General features: G+C 50.6%; 1 protein-coding gene across 1 annotated transcript in view; it reads left to right on the top strand.

Moving 5' to 3' along the window:
• Window positions 1-6,552, top strand: part of ASRGL1 (asparaginase and isoaspartyl peptidase 1) — a 33,436-nt gene extending 26,884 nt beyond the window's left edge. Inside the window, 3 exon segments of the mRNA NM_001194716.3 lie at window positions 2,350-2,468; window positions 4,723-4,833; window positions 5,275-6,552. Coding sequence (NP_001181645.1) covers window positions 2,350-2,468; window positions 4,723-4,833; window positions 5,275-5,480 — 436 coding nt within the window. The 3' untranslated portion in view covers window positions 5,481-6,552.
• Window positions 6,553-23,696: the final 17,144 nt, after the last annotated feature.

Below are 23,696 nucleotides of genomic sequence, written 5' to 3'. Positions count from 1 at the left end.
TTTTCCAAAGATGTTGGTACAGTCAACACTAACAGCAGTATTGAATGAGAGTTCCGGTTCCTGCACATCCTTGCCAGGTTTGATGTGCCTCTTCATTTTAGCCGTTCTACTGGAGGGCGGGTGGAGTGGAAAGTGATTTTTTTTTTTTTTCTTCTGAGATGGAGTCTCACTCTGTCACCCAGGCTGGAATTCTATGGCACAATCTCAGCTCACTGCAACCTCCACCTCCTGGGTTCAAGCAATTCTCCTGCCTTAGCTTCCCGAATAGCTGGGATTAGAGGCACGCGCCACCACACTCAGCCAATTTTTTTTTTTTTTTTTTAATAGTAGAGATGGAGTTTCACCATGTTGGCCAGGCTGGTATCAAACTCCTGACCTCAGATGATCTGCCTACCTCGGGCTCCCAAAGTGCTGGGATTACAGGCGTGAGCCCCCGCACCTGGCCAAGAATGATTATTTTTAAGATTGAACTGAGATTGTGTCACTTCTTAACTCAAACTGCCCAGTGTCCTCCCATTTAGCTCAGAATAAAAGCCTTTGCAATGGCCTAAAGGTAGGATGATTATATTCTTTAATGTTTAAACTGGAACTTAATTTTGAGAGTAAAAGTGGCGCTATTAATAATACAGCCATGACAGCAGGCATAAATTTGAACTGGCCTGGGTAACTGGTGTGTGTGGTCACCCCACTTGTCAGAGATGTTGTGATCTGGCCTTGGCTGTCCCTCCGATCATTCTCCTACCACGCTCTCCCTCATTTTATTCTCTCCAACCATGCTTGCCTCCTTCAAATTCCACACACGTGACAGGCATGTTTGTGCGTCAGGAACACTCGTCCCCAGTAGCTGGCATGGCATGATTGCCCCCCTGTCCTGTAGAGACACCCTGTATAAAACAGCACCTCCCCACCATCACTCTTCCCTGGTGCTGCTTTGTTTTTTGTTTGGGTTTTTTGTTTTGTGTTTTGTTTTTGTCACCTGACATATTACTGCCCTGTTACTACCACCGTCTACCCCAAACGCAGGCTCCATGGGAGAAGGACTTTGTTTCGCTTACCACTGTGTCCCAGCACTTAAAACAGTGCCTCAAATACAGTTCATTATAGAATCTTGCTGGTGGGTACGGGGTGTTCGTGTACAATTTCTTCAACTTCGTTACAGTCACGCGTCGCATGACAGGACGAGAAATGCATCCTGAGAAGTGCATAGCCGGGCAATTTCATGGCTGTGCAAACACCATAGGGTGCACTCACACAAACCCAGATGGTGGAGACTAGTACACATCTGGGCTGTGTGGTCCAGCCTGTTGCTCCCAGGCTACAAACCTGTGCAGCGTGTGACTGTCCTGAATACGGTAGGCAGTTGTCTCACAATGGTATTTATGTATCTAAACATAGAAAAGGTACAGTAAAAATAGAGTATTATAATCTCATGGGACATGCAATCTGTTGATCAAAACATCATAGGTGACACATGACTGTATTCGAGAATTCATAATAAAATGTTAGGGGAAAATTAACTGATTTCATCTTTACAACAACCCCGTGCACAGGGTGCATAGGCAGGCAGCATCAGCGACATCCTGGAGGTTGTCAGAAACGCAGGATCGGCCGGACGAGGTGGCCCACGCCTGTAATCCCAGCACTTTGGGAGTCCAAGGCAGATGGATCACCTGAGGTCAGAGGTTCGAGACCAACCTGGCCAACATGGTGAAAACCCCATCTCTACTAAAAATATAAAAATTAGCCGGGTGTGGTGGTGCGCGCCTGTAGTCGCAGCTACTTGGGAGGCTGAGGCAGGAAAATCACTTGAACCGGGAGGCGGAGGTTGCAGTGAGCCAAGATTGTGCCACTGCACTCCAGCCTGGACGACAGAGTGAGACTTCATCTCACAAAAAAAAAAAAACTGCAGGATTTTGGGTCCACCCGGTATCTACCAACTCACTTTTTCCTTTCCTTTCTCCTCTTGGTGGCAGCTTCAGAATCTCTGTGGGCCCAAGGATCCAAGGGATTCTTATATGCACTAAAGTTTGAGATGCACTCTTACTTTTATCCCCATTTTATGATGGGGACAGTGAGACACAAATTAAAACTTAAGGTCACAGCTAGAAAACGGTGGTGTTGGGATTGGATGTACTCTTAAAGCTGAGTGGTAGAGGAGTGCCCAGCGATCCTCCTGTAGCTTCCACGTAGAATGAGAAGCAAGCAGGTTCTGTCTAGAATGTTGGAATGGGTGCCCCATCTGCCATTAACATCTAACATGAGACTTTAAGTGGTTTTAAGCTACGCTATTGGTTATGGGGTTCATTCTCATTTTCAACCTGTCGCTTTTTTCCTGTTTATTTTCGGCAGAAACCTGGGAACCGTGGGTGCTGTTGCCTTGGACTTCAAAGGGAATGTAGCCTACGCAACCTCCACAGGGGGTATCGTTAATAAAATGGTCGGCCGAGTTGGGGACACACCGTGTGTAGGTAGGACCAAGGGATGGCTCCTGCCCCTTCTCCTTTTCTCCCACCCTCAGGCTCTCCTCATTGTCTATTCCCTGCCCCTCTCCCTTTCTTGATGCGTTGCCTTTCTGCTCTTGGTGCGGCTCCAGGATGTCTGGGAGTGACAGTGGGGTTGGAAGGGGTTATCCGGGGTGCTGCCTTGAGAGGGTGTTTGTATCTGGCGCCACTGTTTTTCCTAGATTGCATGCGTTTTTGGAACAACCTGGGGAGAGAAGTGGAGACAGGATGCTAACGTTGCCCCCAGTCTACCCTGTAGTGATTCTGTCTTCTCTTTAGCCGCAGTTTCAGGATCTGCAGACTTACTTGAGTAAGGCTTACTCCCAAGACATGGGCAATCTGAGAAATCTGAGACTGCAGTTATTAGATTTGAGCAGCCTGAAAGTGACATACTTCTACAGACACATTACAGATTGAGATGTCGTTTACATTAACGGGGAAGCGCGTCATCTCGTTCCCGGGAGCGGGTGAGAGGCGGGGCCGGGGGGCTGTATGTTTCACTCCGTGCACTTTCACACTTTTCATGCAGGAATCCTCATGAACCCCTGCAGGTGACTGAAGATTTGAGAAGCAGCTAAGTTGTTCCATCTGCCCTAAAGAGCAGCTTATTCTTTCAGAGGAAAATTAGCCTTACCTTCCCTTTTTAATATGTTGCTCTAGTCTTTAGTAATAATCTACACTCTTGACAATTCTTGACGCCCTTTTTCCGTCATGAACTCAGAGACCGTGGAAGCTTCCTTAAAGAGTAGGGGCTTGGCAACTCCTCTACTCCTTGGTGTATCACCCAAGAGATGTGAAGTAGTCTACCTTTCTTTCTCCTTGGCAAAAATCCCACCAAACTATGCCTGGTCAGTAGTGCAGCTTGCTTCAGCTGGGTTCAGACCAGACCACGGGGCCACTCCAGGTTAGATCCTAGAAATTAATTTTAAATTGAGTTACAGTGGTAAATCTTGACAAGAAATGGCATAAGCTAAATATTCAGAAGTCTTCGTCCAGCCGTGAGCACCAGGTATTCTCTGCCTGGCCTTCTGAGGAGCCTCTCCAAGGAGCCCTGCCGCTGGCCAGGCCCCCACCTGGACAGTCAGCAAGGACAGTGCTAGGCACATCAGTGGTCACCTCAGGCAATGCACTTGTCCTGAGAAATGCATGTGGCGGGGAGGACACCTTCACATACCCAATGCCTGTGCCAGGATCGCCCTTGGAGACACCTGGCCTTCTGTGGTCCTAGAGTAACTGGAAAGTAAGCAAAGACTTGGCTGCTTCCAAATATTAGGGCACATTGACACCATGGGACCTGGTCAGTTAATTCCCCAGCAGAAGCTTATAAGAAAAAGTAAAGGCGCCTCCTCCCACTGCAGCAGTTCATTTGCTGCCCGATGTCAGCTCCCTCCCGAGCCAGAGCCAGGGATTCTCTGCCTTTGAGAACCTGTGGGGCCTTGTGACAGTCCAGTGCAACATCTCAACTTCTGAGTCCTCGCCCATATCCAGCATCAGTAAGCAAGGCACATATCAATCATCTATGCTTCTGTATCAACTGCGGGAGGGTAAAGGCAAACCCTTCCAAGGCTAAAGGACTCGCAGGCTGGTAGCAGTGTGTGAACAGATACAAGAATGACTTAGAGAAAGCTATAAGGTTCTTTAATCCAAGACCAAAATAGGGAAGAAATCTTACCAAAGTAGCTTTCACTCCAGACCCCCACTTAAGGGGATAGCCCAGAGTAGTTCCCTCAGGTCCAGTTATGCCCACCCTCAACAAATGCAACTGCCACCCATCGGACAGTGTGCATGGCTGTTAGGTTGTGGGTACACGTTTTCCCCAAATCTCTGGAACGTGATGGCCTTGCTAGAGATCCATGTAATGCAGCCATGCTGTTTCCTCCTTCATAGTAGGTGGGGCATGAGGAGGAGACAGGGAGAGGGTGGCTTCATTGAGCAAAAAGGAGTGGCTATGCTTTGGGGCCAAGGAGATGCTGTCCTGCTGTAGCTGCTCTGTGAAAGGTCCGGCCTGCCCCTCTGAGGCTTCCTTTATCCTCCTAAATTCTGGGGCATCTACATGATGCTTTCTAGTCCACCTTTGCATCCGCGGATCATGGCTACTAACCTGACCTTTGTCTGTACTTGAGCACCCTTCGCGATTTAACTTTTATGTAGTGTCTGACTTCTAATATGGATTTGAATTTCTTGACTGTTACTGCTCAGAACAATCACCCTTTTTGAGCAGGAGCTGGAGGTTATGCTGACAATGACATCGGAGCCATCTCAACCACAGGGCATGGGGAAAGCATCCTGAAGGTGAACCTGGCCAGACTCACCCTGTTCCACATAGAACAAGGTACACAGACCACAGGACAAGTAACATAATTTGTGAAGATAAGTACATAGAAGGTATTTGATAAGTAAGCTATGAAGTGTAGGAAACCCTTTCCTGTTGGCTACAATGTTGCTTTCAGGTCCTTAACACCTTGTTTTGACTTTCCGCCTTCCCTTAGGTCTGGAATGGGAGAGCATTGAGTACTGTTACCTTCCCCATCTCAGGAGAAGGGGCCAGTAAAGAGACCCTGAGCCTGGGTGTGGGAGGGAAGACGCCTCCACTTGGGCTAATGCTAGGGCTCTGTCTCAGGGCAAGGAGGTGAGGACCCTCCTTTTAAGCGTTCAGGTGTTCATTTACCAAAAATCCTTGCTAGCTCACTTGGGCATTTCAAATGGCAAATGATTTTCCCATGAGATTCCTTTCAGTAACGTGTGTTGTTTCTCAACCCCTCCTTGTTTTCAGGAAAGACTGTAGAAGAGGCTGCGGACCTATCGTTGGGTTATATGAAGTCAAGGGTTAAAGGTTTAGGTGGCCTCATCGTGGTTAGCAAAACAGGAGACTGGGTGGCAAAGTGGACCTCCACCTCCATGCCCTGGGCAGCCGCCAAGGACGGCAAGCTGCACTTCGGAATTGATCCTGACGATACTGCTATCACGGACCTGCCCTAAGCCCCTGGAAGATTGTATTCCAGATGCTAGCTGAGAGGTCAAGTACGGTCTCCTCATGAGACGTAGCCTAATCAATTAGATCTAGAATTGGAAAAATTGTCCCGTCTGTCACTTGTTTTGTTGCCTTAATAAGCATCTGAATGTTTGGTTGAGGGGCGGGTTCTGAAGCGATGAGAGAAATGCCTGTTTTAGGAGGATTGCTCGAGCCTGGGAGGTCAAAGCTGAGGTGAACCATGGTTACTCCACTGCACTCCAGCCTGGGCAACAGAGTGAGACCCTGTATCCAAAAAAAGGAAAAAAAGCAGCAGCATGATCCTGACACCACAGATGTGGGAGACCCACAGCATGCAGACACTGTGGGCTGAAAGGTGGGAAGGGAGAGGCCAATGGAGGTGGAGGCGTTTGAAAGTGAGACAGCAGCAGCAGAGGCACTGGTGGGCCAAGTCCAGGTGACCCTCAGAATGTTGCACAAGAGCATCGGGGGAAAGAACCAGAATCCTTTAAGGGAAATGTTCTTCATGTACAAGAGAGTAAAGGGATTTTTCTAAGAAGGTTCAGCTCTTCTCTGACTTACCTGGACATTTCTAGATACTTCCAAAGGACCCTGTGGGAACCCATAGCTCCCTAACCTGAAGATGGGAGGTCGTAATGGAGATGCTGTGGGATTTCTTGAAGTTTCTTGGGTTCACAGAGAAGCCCCCTCACTTGTTGTTCTCCCGCGAGCCAGCCTCCACCTGCCAAAGACACTCTGGTCCTCGTATAGTGAGTAGTGGGGCTCACGGCCTCTCCAACAACAGAGAGGAGCTGACTGCTGTAGAGCTGGCCCCATGACTTCCTGAGTCCTCACCCTGTCCAGTGCTTTGAGATTCTTCCCACCTCCCCATCCCCCCAGCTGGATTGGGCGCTGTGCAGTGTGGTCAGCGTGGTGAAGAAAGTCATTTCTTTGGTGGACAATATTCCCCTTTATCTCTCATTACACTGGAAATGTTACTTCTGCTGTATCGTCCGTGCTCAAGGTTTTAGTCTGTCAGGGCTCACCTTCTCGCTGGAAAGAATTTGCTTAACTTGACATTCCATGTGCCGCTAATAAAATCTATTTTGAAAGAATAGGGGTGTGGTTGGGAGTCACTGTTGACAAAGACCAGAATGTACACGAGCTCTCCCCTTGGTCTCAGTTCCGACAGGTGTACCACAGAGACCTGGAGATGAGGATGGTGTGGGGGGTGATATGTGCCGCCTTGTGGAGTACTCGTGAGTTTTCCAGAAGAACTGAACTTTTTCTGAGTGGGTCAAGGAAGAAGTCAAACCATGATAGGGTTTATGGCTCAGTCTTCCTGCAGTTTGCCAGCATCCATCCCAGACAGAGGTGCACAGTAAAAACCTCAACATGCAACAGCTCCCCGTTTAGAAACAAGAATTTTATTAGGAGGTGCATTAGTTGAGGATTGCCACAACACGATTCCACAGAATAAGTGGCTTAACCAACAGAAATGTATTAATATTGTCTCACCTCTGGAGGCTGAAAGTCCAACATCAAGGTGTCGGCCGCATTGGTTTCTCCCGAGGTCTCTCTCCGTGGCTTGTCTAACAGCTGGCCATCTTCTCGCTGTGTCCTCACGTGGTCTTTCCTCGACATGCACAGCCCTGCCGTCTGTCTCGGCATGTCCTAATCCCCTCTTCCCATGAGGACACCCGTCATGTTAGATTAAGGTCCACCCTAATGACCTCATTTAACCTTCATCACCTCTTTAAAGGCTCTGTCTCCAAATACACTCACATGCTGAGGTGCTGGGGGTCAGGGCTTTCAGCATGTGAATTTGGGAGGGGACAGAATTCAGCCCATAACAGGAGGCAAAACAGAATCATATTGGGGTTTGGAAAGGGGAGACCCTTTGGAGAAGACAACAATTGCAAAGTAGATAGAAAAAAGGAAGGAGGGGCCGGGTGTGGTGGCTCACGCCTGTAATCCCAGCACTTTGGGAGGCTGAGGCGGGTGGATCACGAGGTCGGGAGATTGAGACCATCCTGGCTAACGTGGTGAAACCCCGTCTCTACTAAAAATACAAAAAATTAGCTGGGCGTGGTGGCGGGCGCCTGTAGTCCCAGCTACTCAGGAGGCTGAGGCAGGAGAATGGCTTGAACCCGGGAGGCGGAGTTTGCAGTGAGCGGAGATCGCACCACTGCACTCCAGCCTGGGTGACAGAGTGAGACTGTCTCAAAAAAAAAAGGAAAAAAGAAACAAGGAGGAAGCTGGGGTATAGGGAGGCCAGTTGAAAGATCTGGTTTTGAGCTTGTCTCATCAGTTCTCCAGTTCACAAGGAAATTGGCTCTAGTTACTTAAAGACTACCGTAGGCTCAGCATGTGGCCACTTGGCCTCTTTGGCTGGGCAGCCCAGGTACTAGGGTACGTACGGGGTCGTCAGCCCCTTTGTGCAAAGCCAAAGTGTGTATTTTTGCCCTCAGACCTGAGTTGTACCAAAAGCCACCTCCACCAGCCTGGGAGTTCTGTAAGTGGAGACCACGTACAGTTCTTGCTTTTGCCCCACAGCTTGTCCATGGACTGCTCATTGTCAAACAGAGAAATGAGCCTGATAGCATCTGAAAGGGGAAGACAATCTTGTTATCACTTCTGTGCCACAAGAGGGCAGCAAACTGTAAACTATGCATGGCTTCAGCCGCCTAAAGGGAAGGTACTGTTATCTGGATCAGAGCAGTCTACTTAGAAAATTTGGAACCAAAAGAACATTCTTCTTCCTGACCTTCATTTTCGTCCCAATACTACAATTTATTTTAGAGCAGAACTGTCCAAAACACAAACGCTAGCAAATGGCCCGAAGAACCCATCCAGATCAACAATGGAAGCTTGCTGTGCCCTGGGCGCTGCCAGATGCCGGATGCCAGATCCCACGGTGAGCAAGCTCTGGCAGCCAGGCCCTGCCCCCACTTGCTCCTTCCAGCCGGGAAGACAGATACGTCGTCATGTGACTGCACCCACCAAAATGGTAGGATAATAAGGAGCACAAGACGGGCCCCGAGCCAAGGGCAAGTGTCCCCAAGGAAGAGATGCTGCAGTCAGGACTCAGGCCCACTGCTGGGCTGCTGGGAAGAATCCTGGGTAAGGAAGGGCCTTGACCTTGTAGCTGTTGCATAATACACATTTTTCTCAAATAATATTCCTAGACTTCTTCCTCTCTAGCTTGAGGGATTGTAAACTCTGAGAGCAAAAGAAGGAGTGGGGCGCACGTTAGTCCCCTTCAGTGTCCTGTTTTCAGGGGTGATGGTGTGTGGGGAAGGCTGGGAAGGGACACTCATTCTTCCCGCCCCCACCTGCTCCTCTGAAGTCCTCCCATCAGCCTTCATCTTTGCACAAAACCATCACTGCATTTGGATTTTGTAACTGTTTCTTTTTTTTTTTTTTTTTTTTTGAGACGGAGTCTTGCTCTGTCGCCCAGGCTGGAGTGCAGTAGCACGATCTTGGCTCACTGCAAACTCCGCCTCCCAGATTCAAGCAATTCTCCTGCCTCAGCCTCCCGAGTAGCTGGGATTACAGGCACCTGCCACCATGTCCAGCTGATTTTTTTGTACTTTTAGTAGAGACGGAGTTTCATCGTGTTGGACAGGCTGGTCTGGAACTCCTGACCACAAGTGATCCGCCCGCCTCGGCCTCCCAAAGTGCTGGGATTACAGCACCACCCCACCCAGCCTTTGTAGCTGTTTCATGGGAACAAGGAGGTGGCCCCATCAACCTTGTCTGGCTAAGAAAAATGCAGGTGTCCTCTCCCTTTTGCATAGGTGTAGGTGTGACCCAGAGAGGAATGGGGATAGGCAGAAGGACAGAGGCAGAACCAGGCCTAGGAATGGGAGTGGAAGTACGGGCCTGCAACACAGTGGAGGTTGGGGGAGGTGGTGGGGGTGGGGGGGGGTGCCCATTAGTGGTTGCATCCAGAGTGTAAATGCCATTAAACAGAAAACCAGCCTTTCCACCTCACCCCACCCCACATCCACACCCCCACAAATTACTGAGCCACAGCCGTCCATAGTACGTCTCTTCTGAGAAGTTAAAAATATGCAGGGGGAGGCACAGGGATTATTCTACACTTTTGAAAGTTGAGAAAATAAGGCCTAGAAAAATTGGAGTCTCCCCAGGCTCCCTTCCCTCTAAGGTGAAAGTGAAGTTCCACTCAGCCTCCCCTGTTTCCACATCCTGTGGCTCTCACCGCTAAGCTGCTGCTCCTAGATCCAGGGGCAGCCCCAAAAGGGCCCCAGGCGAAAGCAGGAAAGACCAGCACACATGGACAGCCCTAGGTTTCAAATTCTGGGGTTTTTACAAACCACTACTTCAATGAAGTTGGATTTTCAGTCAAAGAGGTAGGGGCCAGCCATGGACTCTGCTGATAGGGGAAACCAGCCTCGGGTGATTTTTTTTTTTTTTTTAATCACTGATCATCTCAAGAGTTGCCTTTTTTGCTATGCAGTTATCAGCACTTTCTGGATCATGTGCAGAACTCAGATAAGGGTTAGAGTTCTTATCCACAGCAGGGAGCCAAGGAGAAAAGAGGCTGGATCTTCCTGTCCTGTCCCTGTAAGACCCTGGCCCGCTCCTCTCAGCGGCCACCACCTCATGCCTGCCCACCTTGGCCCTGGATTGTCACCTTGCAGGGCGGCAGTTATTAAACTTTTTTTTTTTTTTTTTTTTGAGACAGAGTCTCACTCTGTCGCCCAGGCTGGAGTGCAGTGGCGCGATCTTGGCTCACTGCAACCTCCATCTCCTGGGTTCAAGCGATTCTCCTGCCTCAGCCTCCCGAGTAGCTGGGACCACAGGCACGCGCCACCACACCCGGCTAATTTTTGTATTTTTAGTAGAGATGGGGTTTCACCATGTTGGTCAGGATAGTCTCGATTTCTTGACCTTGTGATCCACCCACCTCAGCCTCCCAAAGTGCTGGGATTTCAGGTGTGAGCCCCATGCCCGGACAAGAATAATGAAAAATTTAAAGCATACGTCAGGAAACATCAACAACAAAAAATAGGGGATGCTGGGCATGGTGGCTCACGCCTGTAATCCCAGCACTTTGGGAGGCTGAAGTGGGCAGATCTCCTGAGGTCAAGAGTTCAAGACCAGCCTGACCAACATGTAGAAACGCCGTCTCTACTAAAAATATAAAATTAACTGGGCATGGTGGCCTGTAATCCCAGCTGCTGGGGAGGCTGAGGCAGGAGAATCGCTTGAACCTGGGAGGTGGAGGTTGTGGTGAGCCAAGATCGCGCCATTGCACTCCAGCCTGGGCAACAAGAATGAAACTCCGTCTCAAAAAAAAAGGGGGGGGGGAAATTTCCTATCAGCCAGTGAATATCACCTTACTGTATGTTCTTCTAGATCTTTTTCTGGGTGTGTATATGCATAATTATTTTTTCAAACGTGAGACCATACCATATATGTTTCAGTTAACACTCTCCACCTTTCCTTGCCAAGAAATGTTCACCTTACCTAATATTTGGTCAATATTCAAATTTCCCCAGTTTTCTCAAAAATTGTCTTTTTAGCAGAATTCAAATCCTGCACTTTTCTTACTGGCACTGCTTGCTGGGTAGTTAGCGCCCCAGGCCCCTCAGTGTCACGTCTTCCGCTTGGTCAAGCTGCCCCTCGTTGAGTGAGGGAAGCACCTGGCTGAACACCGCCACAGGCACTGGGGGCCAGGCCGACCATTCCAAACAGAAACGTGGACACCCTGCCGCCGCAGGAGCCATGCAGCGCTGGCCTGTGGGCTGGGGAGGGTTCGGAAAGGGAAATATGGGTTGTGCCAAAGCACAAGGCCCCACCCAGAAGTTTGGCAAAGGGTGACTTAGAGTGAGAAGAGCAGGTGGGGAGCGAGTCCGCCCTGCGCCACCACCAGGAAAGGATCTGCCCCCACCCTTCCTCAGCGGCCTCTTCTCAGGTCAGTTTGCCTCGTACAAAAAGCGTCTGTGCTCCCTTCCCAGCTCCCCTCGCCTCAGCCTTTCCCACACAGCTAGGAGCTGGAGCTACCGCACTACGTGTTGGCCAAAGGGCCACTTTCAGGAGTGTTTACAAATTAGCTCAGGTGGAGGCCACTCACACCAAATCCAGGAACGTTTACCTTGAGCTCAGGATCCCATGGTTCCCCTGTCTTTGAGAACCACGTTCCCCTGGCTACCCAGTGAAGATCCCGGGGGCTTGAACTCCCAAATTCTCCCAACTTTCTATTGAGACACCAAGTATTTCATCTTTTTTAAAAGTGAGAAACACCAAGGCCAGTTCCCTTCCTCCTCCCATCTGCTCCCCACCCCTCCCCTGGGCCCCCTCCGCCCCAGCTCACTGCAGGCCCGCATGCCTCCCCGGTGACCTCACCCCGGATCTGGCCTTTCTCTGTCAGGCCTCACAATCTTCCCGGCCATCTTTGTTGTCTTATCTCTGGCTCTGGCACAAATATCACACCCTGGATGCCTCACGACTAAAAGTCCGTCGCTTTCCCCAAATCCTTTCCCAGTCTTCCCTAGAAATTCCAATATATGGCCGAACGCAGTGACTCACACCTGTAATCTCAGTACTTTGGGAGGCCAAGGCAGGCAGATGACCTGAGGTCAGGAGTTCAAGACCAACCTGGCCAACATGGTGAAACCCCGCGTCTACTAAAAATACAGAATTAGCTGGATGTGGTGGTGTGAAACGCCGTGTCTACTAAAAGTCCAAAATTAACTGAGCGTGGTGGCACACGCCTGTAGTCCCAGCTACTCAGGAGGCTGAGGCAGGAGAATTGCTTGAACCCGGAAGGCCGAGGTTGAAGTGAGCTGGGATCACGCCACTGCACTCCAGCCTGGGCGACAAGAACAAAACTCCATCTCAAAAAAAAAACCAATAAAGAAAAAATAAAAGAACTTCCAACATATTTGTCCACCGCTCTCAAGCACAAAGGGTCAGGACTCAGGGCAAGGCACCCTGCAGAACTGAGAATTCTCCCCACACTCGCCTCCTTAGCATTCCCAGCCCAGAGTTCGCACTTGGACTCTGTAGAGAACAGGCAGCCAGTTCGTGTGGTTGCAGATCCGCTGCTGCTGTTCTGCCGGGTGCCCCACCAGTGTGTCTACACCAGCTCCTTCAGACAGGACGCCTCCATCGTGCCAGCTCTGCAGTGGCCTCCCTGGCAGGGGGCTTCATTTTATTTGAGAGAAAGGGTATCAACACTGCTCCTGTCTCTAACCACCATGGCTATGGCCCTCCTGCCTCCTCCCCAACTCGGCCAGCCCCTGGCCAGGCTCTGCCTGCAGCAGGCTCAGATGGGGAAGGCATGAGTGTCCTGCTGGTGTGAGCAAGATGCTCCAGTCACCCCTAGGACCCAGCGGGCAGCACTGCCCTGACCTGCTTGGGGTCAGCTCCCAGGATGGGGTGCAGTGGCCCCTGGAGAGCTACTGTGAGGGCTAGGGCACAAGCAGCTCAGGACCAGGTTGCAGGCCATTTGGCTGCCACCCTGGCCCTGCCTGGGCTCTGAGACCCCATACCACACAGCCTGGCTTTTGAGCCCATCTCAGCATCGAGGCTGCCCGTGGCGGCCACTAGAGTGGCAGCTGGGCCTGTGCTCAAGGATGAAGACCCAAGAGTGAGGAAATCCCACCCCTTCCATGAACTCTCTACCCACGCCACTCCCAGAAGCGCCATCCTGTGGGGAAAAGAAAGATCAGCCTGTTACTGTGTCTATATAGAAAGAAGTAGATATAAGAGATTCCATTTTGTTCTATATTTGAGATGCTGTTAATCTGTGACCCTACTCCCAACCTTGTCCTTGCAAGAGACATGTGCTGTGGTGACTCAAGGTTTAACGGATTTTGGGCTGTGCAGGGTGTGCTTTGTTAAACAAGTGCCTGAAGGCAGTATGCTTGTGAAAAGTCATCACCATTCTCTTAATCTCAAGTACCCAGGGACACGTACACTGCCAAAGGTCGCAGGGACCTCTGCCTAGGAAAGCTAGGTATTGTCCAAGGTTTCTCCCCATGTGATAGTCTGAAATATGGCCTCGTGGGAAGGGAAAGACCTGGTCATCCCCCAGCCTGACACCCATGAAGGGTCTGTGCTGAGGAGGACTAGTATAAGAGGAAAGAAGGCCTCTGGACAGTTGAAATAGAGAAAAGCATCTGTCTCCTGCCTGTCCTGGGCAATGGAACATCTCAGTGTATGTTCTGTTTACTGAGAAAAGAGAAAACCGCCGTAGGGCTGAAGGTGGGACGTGCTAGCGCAATGCTGCTCTTTATGCATTAGAAAGGTTTATGGAGATGTTTGCATATGCCTATCAAGTCACAGCACTTTTCCTGAAACTTTTAATGTCACAGAGATCTTTATACACATGTCTTACTGCTGACCTTCTCCCTATGATGATGCTATTATCCTGCCACTTCCATTTTTCTAAGATGGTAGAGATAATGATCAATAAATACTGAGGGAACTCAGAGACCGGTGCCGGCATGGGTCCTCTGTATGCTGAGCGTGAGTCACCTGGGCCCACTTTTTCTTTCTCTATACTTTGTCTGTGTCTCATTTCTTTTCTCAAGTCTCTCGTTCCACCTAACGAGAAACGCCCACAGGTGTGGAGGGGCAGGCCACCCCTTCACATCCCACCCACCCTCCAGAATGAGGTCACGCAGGGGGCTCCAGGGGCTCCTCCTGCTGCCTGGATCCAATCTAAACCCCTTGGCTGCCTTTCAGGGTCCCATAGGCCAGCCTCTCCTGGCTGTAGGCCGGGTCCCCCGCTGACCCTCAGGATATGAGGGGCTCCCCAAGCCTTTGCACACCCAATTCCCTCTCCAGAAATGCCTTTCCTCCCTCAAAGGTCCTCACAGGGGGAACCATCGTAACCTCTCTGAGAGGGTTGTTATGAGGATTGATTAACAACTGGAAACTTCTCAGAAGTGTGCCTGCCCCCTCGTAAGCCCTCGGTAAACGTTAGCTATTATTTTATTAACCATACCAACCAGAGTGAGCCCTTCCTTTTCTGAGCCCCGGCCCTCATGTTCACCAGCCAGCAGCTTCTGAAATGCACCTCTGTTCCATGGACCCAAAGTTGCTTTGACCATTTTGGACATGTGGACCAGTGGGGGCGCGGCTATTTCTGTGCGGGGCTTGGCCACTGGGCAGAACCCCAACCCTCCATGCTATGAACACAGAGGAGAACCCCAGCTTCATATTTTATGCTTTATGAAACATGTTTGCACCTATTTCTACTTTGTGGAATAACCAGGGCAGAAATCGTCATTGCCATTTTCCAGTCGGGGCCCCCGACGCTCAGGGCTGTGGAGTGCCTTACCCGCGTCACACAGCAGCTGAGTGGCTGAGGCAGACTTCGAGGCCAGCTCTGCTTGATCCCAAGCCAGGGCTTCTTCCTCAGCACTGAGCTGGGTCACAACCAGTTAAGTGCATCTCCCTTCTTCTGAAAAGCAGCTCAGATGCCAGAGGAATTAGAGCCGGCCGCACAGTGAAAGCCAGACGCCCTGCCCCTCGTCCCTGGACCGGCTCCCAGGAAAGGGAGGACAGCTGGCTGATATGTGGCCTCTGCGGCCCGCCCTGCCCATGAGCTCAGCTCTGGCAGAAAGAGCTCCTCACCAGGGAAGGCCTGGTGAGCCCCTCGGCCTGGGAAAGCCTCTCCACAGAGCCAGGGCCAGACCGCAGGGCAGCCGAACTCCAGAGGTCAGAACAAGGAGTGCCCAAGGCCAGCCGCATGGCCATTAACCCTCTGTAACTTTCCCAGTCCTGCAAACTAGGTGCTGTGCCTGTTTTTCAGATGAGAAAACCGAGGTTTGGAGAAATGCGATTTTCACGCTAGCAAATGAGGATGCCAGGATGTAAGCCCATATCCTTGCATCTGCACCTTCAGGCCAGTTCTGGGAAGCTCATAGTTGGGGGTTGGGGGAGCGGCTCTCCCTCTGTGGCTGCCTTCAGGACAGAGACCACCTCTGCCTTGCTCATAGCCATTCTCCGGCACCGTGAGCAATAAATAGCTATGAAAAGAAAGAATGAATCCCTAGGTGCGTCCTTCACTTATCCTGAAGAAGGCGAGATTACAGCTGCTTCTGCCCCGGCTGCAAAGGTGCCTGGTTGAGGCAAGCCCACCCTGAGGCCTGGGAAACATAGCCAGCCCTGCCCACCACCCCCCCAACCCCACAGCCTACAGGGCAACCCTATGCACACCAGTCACTTCGCAGGGTTGGGGTCCCTTTGCCCTCACTCCCTCCCTTGCCTTTGAGGACAAGAGCTCAGCCCCCAGTCACTGGCGAAGCTCTCACAGGAGGGTCCCCTGCAGGTCAGGGCCTGCAGGAAGAGAGGGCAGGGCTCCATGAGAATGAGAGTTGGGGTGGAGGGAGCAAATGTGGGGGTGGTAAGAAGCTGAGAACAGAACAGGGGGATACAGGAGTACACACCTGAGAGCCCCCAAGTCACTGGCCCTGTGCACAAGGTACTGTTGCCTACAGGAAGGCCCGTGGGACTGAGGGCAGAGCCAGGCTGTGTGGCGCAAGGGGAGGCCCTGGCAGGGCTCAGGCCTGCGTGGGTGGTAGCCGGGTGGGATCCAAGTCCATGAACCCAGGCAGAGGGATCATTCACATTCATTTAACAAACATAACAACAGCCATGGCCACAAAGCAGAAATAACAATGAAACCAAACTCCACCCCAATCCCAACCCGCCCGCTGCTGGCCCGGAGAGCTCAGCACGCAGATCTCAAAAAGACCCTGAATTGAACTGTGGCCCCGGCGCCTGGCTGTGCCCACCTCCCTCCCACCCCCCAACAAACCCCATTCTCCAGTCCCTGGGGGCACTTCCTCCTCCCATGACCACTGCCCTCACCACCCCAGCCCCGCCTCCTTTGACCCCACTTTCATGCCTTTTGTAGTGTCCCATGGACTCCCAGGTGAAACCTCAACGCCTCTTTGGCACTCACAGCTATGGTCTGGCCCTGCCCTGGGGTTCCAGCCTTGTGAGCGCTCAGCGCCTCTGTGCCACGTGCTCCACTTCCTCCCACCACCGAGCTCCACCCTCTTCCCTCTGCCCACAGCGCTCTTCCTCCCCACTTCAGACACCAACAGAGCTCACTCAGGGCCACCTCCTCCGACCCCCTCACCCGGTGCTCCCTCCAACACCCCTGAATCTCTCCTTCCTGGAAACTGTCGCCATTGCAATGAGCATCTGTCTCCCCTACTAGACAGTGGCCCAGTGCTAGCACCAGGCGTGGCCTTCTTTTGTGTGTTGGATGAAAGAGCCTCGAACAGAGGCTCCTGGCCTCTCACAGCTCTGACCTTGCTTCCTCCCATGAGGTCTATCCCAGCCCCCACCAGACCCAGCCCAGACACCTCCTCCAGGAAGCCTTCTGCACCCACCCAGAAGTTGTGTTTTTTTCCTCTGAGCAATTCTTAGGGGACTTCCCATGAACTATCGTCAGATTTGTCCTTCTGTCTCCCCATTCAACTGTGAGACCCTTGAGGCGGTACCAAACCCCTGGGCCCGACCCCAACAGTGTCTTCCCACGCCAGCCCCTCGGCCACACCAGCCCACGCCCTCCGGGAGCTTTGATTCTTCCCTTCACTTAACAAGCTGTGGCAGCCCCTCTGATGTAGAGGCTGGTGGCCTCCACCAGCCCCAATTTACAGATAAGACCTCCGAGGCTTAGAGAAAAAAAGTGGAAAGTTCAGCTTTCAAACGTCCACATACTTGGCACTGTGTAGACTTGTGGGATGGAGGCCCAGAAGTGCCCGCCTTAGGGCCTGAACGTTTCACATGAAGGTCCCACCCTTCAGAAGAAAGAAAGAGAGACAAAGAGGACTTCATTACTTTAATCAGGACTGCATTTTAAAACTTACTCTTCAGCAGCTTAGACCACAGAGAAGTCTGTGATTTCATGAGAATTCTCAGATGACATTTACAGCAACTGCTTTCTGTTGGTCAGAGTTCTGTCAGCCCCTCCCATGGCATGATCTGTTCCTTCAAAACTTTTATATCTGATTCTATGAAGCCAATTTTTATTGGCAAGAATAATATAACAAAGGATGATATTAGCACCCCATCAGTCACCACCCCGTCAACTCCATCACCACCTCAGAAAGAGGACCAGCCTCAGAAAGAGGGGTGGTGGCTCAAGCCTGTAATCCCAGCACTTTGAGGGGCTGAGACAGAAAGATTACATAAGACCAGCATGGGCAACATAGTAAGACCCTGTCTCTATAAAAAGTAAAAAATCAGCTGGGGGTGGTGAGGTGCTGCTGCAGTGCCAGCTACTCAGAAGGCTGAAGTGGGTGGGATCACTTGAGCTCAGGAGTGAGTGAGCTATGATCAAGCCACTGCACCCCAGCCTGGGTAACAGAGTGAGACCTCGTCTCTTAAAGAAAAAAAAAAAAAGAGGCCAGGCACAGTGGCTTATGCCTGTTAGTCCCAGCACTTTAGGGGGCCGAGACGGGTGGATCGCTTGAGCTCAAATGTTCAAGACCAACCTGGGCAATATGGTAAAACCCCATCTCTACCAAAAAAATTACAAAAAGTAGCTGGGCGTGGTGGTGCATGCCTGTAGTCCCAGCTACTCAGGAGGCTGAGGCAGGAGGATCACTTGAGCCCAGGAGGCAGAGGCTGCAGTGAGCTGAGATTGTGCCACTGCACTCCAGCCTGGGCATCATAGGGAGATCCTGTCTCAAGAAAGAAAGAAAAGAAGGGGACCAAAACAGAAGGGGCTTCAGTTGGGGGGAAGAAGGGCCAGAATTAAATTCCATTTCACCCAGCAACTGTTATTGAGACTCAGGGTGTACAGAGGTTCTAGGAACAGCAAGGAAGACTCAGCCTCAAGATGAGGACACTTAATGGAAGGCATCCAGCAGGGACCAGTGCTACAAGTGAGGGGAGAGGTGAGGTAGGGCTGGAGGATGGTGGACTCATCAGGGCAGGTGTAGACAGTGGGTTTGGACAGTGGACTCAGCAGGCAGGTATAGACAGTGGGTTTGGGCAGCCTCCTGGTGTTTAAATCCTAGCTCCTCTCCTTGCTGACCATAGGGCCTTGGGCAGCTTCCTGAGGCTCAGTTTCTCCATCTTTAAAATGGGGACAGGAGCAGTGCCTACCTCAGAGGATCATTTCGAAGGTTAAATGAGATACTGCATTTAGCACAGGGCTGGCAGAATGCAGATGTTGGTTATCGCTGTTGTTGTCACGGTGAGACACTGAGTAATTAGTATGTGCCACACACTGCTCTGAGCACTGGGCACGTCCTCCCCACTGATTCTCCTGGAACACCTGGAAATGCAGCTGTAGGGTGAAAGGCTCAGAGCCCATCATCCATTCAATAAATATTTCATAAGCACCTACTAGGTAGCTGGGCCCGGGAGAATCAAAGGTGAGCATGTAGCTTACATTCTAGAGGGAGAGAGAGATCATTACACAAGGAAACACAGAAGCAAAGTCATTTCAGATGGTGACAAAGGTGATGAAAGGAAGAAAGTCAGACGCTGGGATCCTGAGGGGTTGGGGAGGGTGCGTCACAGTGACCAGAGAAGGTTTACCTATGAGGAGAAGAAGGTGCAGTCAGGAGATAACCTGGAGGAGGGCGCGCAGGCAGAGGGGAAACCAGAGTGAAGACCAGAGGTGCTCCGAGGGTGTTCCACGTACCCAGGAGGTAAGGAGGCCAGTGCGGCCACAGGGTGCTAGAGGGATACGGCGGTAGTGACACAGGATGAGGCTGGAGATACAGGTGGGAACAAATCACATGAGGTCTGGAGTTTTATTCTAAATGTTATGGGGAGCTAAGAAGAGTTTACACAGAGAAGGGACATGACCTGATTAACATTTTTAAAAGATCACTGGCCGGGCGCGGTAGCTCACGCCTGTAATCCCAGCACTTTGGGAGGCCAAGGCGGGCGGATCACGAGGTCAGGAGATCGAGACCATCCTGGCCAACACGGTAAAACCCCATCTCTACTAAAAATACAAAAAATTAGCCGGGCGTGGTGGTGGGCGCCTGTACTCCCAGCTACTCGGGAGGCTGAGGCAGAAGAATGGTGTGAACCCAGGAGGCGGAGCTTGCAGTGAGCTGAGATCACGCCACTGCACTCCAGCCCGGGTGACAGAGCAAGACTCAAAAAAAAAAAAAAAAAAGATCACTATGGTTGCTAGGGGAGAACAGACTTCATGGGGGCACTGTGGATGGCAACCTCGATCTTGGACATGAATCCCCTGCTGAGCCAGAGGTAGCCCCCTCACCTAGGCCCTGGCCCCTCCCGGGCCCCTGGGGAACAGGCTGCTTACACTTTCCCCTTGCCTGACCAGGGCCTCTCCACTTCCAGCCCTTGGGGCTGGGGGATGCATATTCTCCAGTTATCATATTTTCTGGCATTATGAATCCCCCCAGGAAAGACCCACAGATGATTTTAGAGGAAAGCAAATAGCAGCCAGCAGTGCTTGTCATTCAGCTTTTATAAGCCCCACAGCTGCATCAAATTCAGAGCATAAATGCATTGAACTGTGTTTGCTGGTAAGATGTTGCATGCATTTACAGCTGAGCAATAAATGGCAGGGACAGAGCTGTGCTCTGCAGCTCAGAACAGGAAGACTCCTAGACTGAGCACCCTACGACCTGGTACCAGTCCTGGCTCTGCCCCTAACTCTCTATGCAACCTCCCATCAATTACAGCTCCTCTCTAGGCCTGAGATCTCTTCTCCAGAGCAGAGGGTGGAGTAGCTCTTCCCTACTTCCCTCCAGGGCAGTGACTGGAGGATAGAATTCCCAGGAGTTCAGATTTGGGGCAAGCCAGAGGCAGCTGCCGAGACCGTCCAAGCCGTCCTCTTGCACTGGGAAATTTTGGAAACATTAACCCACACTGTCTTTCCTCTTATTTTCCTTTCTTTTTCTTTTTCTTTTTCTTTTTTTTTTTTTTTTTTCTGAAATGGAGTCTCACTCTTGTTGCCCAGGTTGGAGTGCAGGGGCACAATCTCAGCTCACTGCAACCTCTGCCTCCTGGGTTCAAGTGATTCTCCTGCCTCAGCCTCCTGAGTAACTGGGATTACAGGCGCCCACCACCATGCCCGGCTAATTTTTTGTGTATTTTTGGTAGAGACGGGATTTCACTATGTTGACCAGGCTGGTCCTGTACTCCTGACCGCAGGTGATCCGCCTGCCTCGCCCTCCCAAAGTGCTGCTATTACAGGCGTGAGTCACCACGCCCAGCGTTATTTTCCTTCCTTCTCTTAGTGCTTCCCCTGATTCTGGAAGCCGCGGCAGCCCCAGGGAAAGGCTGTGATAGAGGAAGGGGGAGTCCTTCCCCGGCTGCACAGTTCAAAAGCCCAGTGCTTTGGAGGAATGGCAAGACCTGCAGCTGCTGGTTTTGTGTAAGAGCCAGGCTTCCGGAACCCCCACCACACCCCCAGACAAGAAAAGGATTCCCACGGTGGCCAGGAGGTAAAGAGCAAGAGTTACTAAGAGTTGGTCCCTGCTGAGACCAGTGACTTTCTGTAAAAGACTTTAAAAACAATGATAAGGCTAGGGGGGTGGCTCACACCTGCAATCCCAGCACTTTGGGAGGCTGAAGCCGGAGGATTGCTTGACCCCAGGAGTTTGAGACCAGCCTGGGCAACATGGTAAAACCCCATCTCTACCAAAGAAAAAAGAAAGAAGCCAGGCATGGTGGCACATGTCCGTAGTCCCAGCAACTAGGGAGGCTGAGGTGGGAGGATCGCTTGAGCCCGGGAGGTTGAGGCTGCAGTGAGCCGTGATCACACTACTGCACTCCAACCTAGGCGACAAGAAGACCCTGTCTCAAAATAATAATATATGCAAAATAGAAGTTAACATGTTTATTACTTATTTTTAAGTAGACATTATATTCGATGTGGAAATTATTTCTCAGAACTCCCAGTTATACGGGTGATCCCCAGCAGGTTCATTTGTCCTTTAAAAATACGTATTTGTGTATTTATTTATTTGACAAGTAATAATTCTATATATTTGTAGGGTACAATGCCATCATTTTGCCTACTCATTTTTTCGCCCAGCTAACTCATTTCATGAGTAAATTCATGAAGGTCTAGAATCCTTGGAGGTGGCTTCAGAGTTGGTTTTCATCTCAACCCCTCCTGGGTGCTACCCATGCCTGTGTGTAAACAGATTCAACACAAGCAGGAAAAGCACAGTGACTGCAAAGACCAAGAAGTAGAACTTGAGTTACTTCAATTCTGTCCTTTTGTTTTTTTCTTGGAGACGGAGTCTCCCTCTGTCACCCAGGCTGGAGTTTAGTGACATGATCTCGGCTTACTGCAACCTCTGCCTCCCAGGTTCAAGCAATTCTCCTGTCTCAGCCTCCCAAAAACCTGGGACTACAGGCGTGCACCACCACAACTGGCTAATTTTTGTAATTTTAGTAGAGACGGGGTTCGCCATGTTGGTCAGGCTGGTCTCGAACTCCTGACCTCAAGTGATCCACCTGCCTTGGCCTCTCAAAGTGTTGGGATTACAGGCCTGAGCCACTGCACCTGGACTCCAATTCTGTTCTTCTATGAGAACACTTAGAGTATCTACATGGGCTTAACATTCAAAATAATGATAGAGTGTATGATATAATATTTGTATTTGTTAAGCAAACATTTTAGTTCATACAGGAAATATTTTACTGAATTTTAATATCTTTAGAGTTGAAATGTATTCCTTCCCAATGTTATTTGTTTTAGAACTAAAGAACAACTCAAAAAAATAAAACATCAGCCGGGCGCGGTGGCTCAAGCCTGTAATCCCAGCACTTTGGGAGGCCGAGGCGGGCGGATCACAAGGTCAGGAGATCGAGACCACAGTGAAACCCCGTCTCTACTAAAAATACAAAAAATTAGCCGGGCGCGGTGGCGGGCGCCTGTAGTCCCAGCTACTCAGGAGGCTGAGGCAGGAGAATGGCGGGAACCCGGGAGGCGGAGCTTGCAGTGAGCCGAGATCGCGCCACTGCACTCCAGCCTGGGCAACAGCGTGAGACTCCGTCTCAAAAAAAAAAATAAAATAAAAATAAAATAAAATAAAATAAAATAAAACATCAGTGGTACCATATAGTAGTTGCCTAAATTTTACCTTTTATAGATTTTATAGATATTTTGGTTTGAAAAAAATTTACTTATTGGTTACTCGATAATTTTTGTTTGTTTTTTGTTTGTTTTTGTTTTTGTTTTTGAGACAGAGTCTCACTCTTGTTGCCCAGGCTAGAGTGCAATGGCATGATCTCGGCTCACTGCAACATCCGCCTCCCAGATTCAAGTGATTCTGCTGCCTCAGCTTCCCGAGTAGCTGGGATTACAGGCACATGCCACCATGTCCGGCTAATTTTGTATTTTTAGTAGAGACAGTGTTTCTCCATGTTGGTCAGGCTGGTCTCGAGCTCCCAACCTCAGGTGATCCGCCCGCCTCGACTTCCCAAAGTGCTGGCATTACAGGAGTGAATCACCACACCCAGCGTTACTGAACAATTATTTACGTAAAATATTACTATATCAGATGATAACCAAAATATCAATATCTAGTTAGGTAAGTATAAAATGGATAAATCAGCCAAGCACAGTGCTCATGACTGCAATCCCAGCACCTTGGGAGGCCAAGGAGGAGTTCAAGACCAGCCTGGCCAACATGGTAAAACCCCATCTCTACTAAAAACACAAAAATAAGTCAGGCGTGGTAAAACCCCATCTCTACTAAAAACACAAAAATAAGTCAGGCGTGGTGGCGCACGTCTGTAATCCCAGCTACTCGGGAGACTGAGGCAGGAGAATTGCCTTGGCTTCCAGAATCAGGGGAAGCACTAAGAGAAGAAAGGAAAATAAGGCTGGGCACAGTGGTTCACGCCTGTAATAATTTTTTGTTTGTTTGTTTGTTTGTTTGTTTGTTTGTTTTTTGAGAAGGAGTCTCGCTCTGTCGCCCAGGCTGGAGTGCAGTGGCGCAATCTCAGCTCACTGCAACCTCCACCTCCCGGGTTCAAGCAATTCTCCTGCCTCAGCCTCCTGAGTAGCTGGGATCACAGGCATCTGCCACCACACCCAGCTAAGTTTTGTATTTTTAGTAGAGATGGAGTTTCACCGTGTTGGTCAGGCTGAAACACTTTTTTAAATAGCAGGGCATGGTGGTACTTGCCTGTGGTCCCAGCTACTCAGGAGGGTGAAGGTGGGAGGATTGCTTCAGCCCAGGAGGTCAAGGCTGCAGTGAGCCACGATCATGCCA

Source organism: Macaca mulatta, chromosome 14 (assembly GCF_049350105.2).
Source record: "Macaca mulatta isolate MMU2019108-1 chromosome 14, T2T-MMU8v2.0, whole genome shotgun sequence".
Taxonomy (NCBI): Eukaryota; Metazoa; Chordata; class Mammalia; order Primates; family Cercopithecidae; genus Macaca; species Macaca mulatta.
This window is presented reverse-complemented; position numbering and strand designations above follow the sequence as displayed.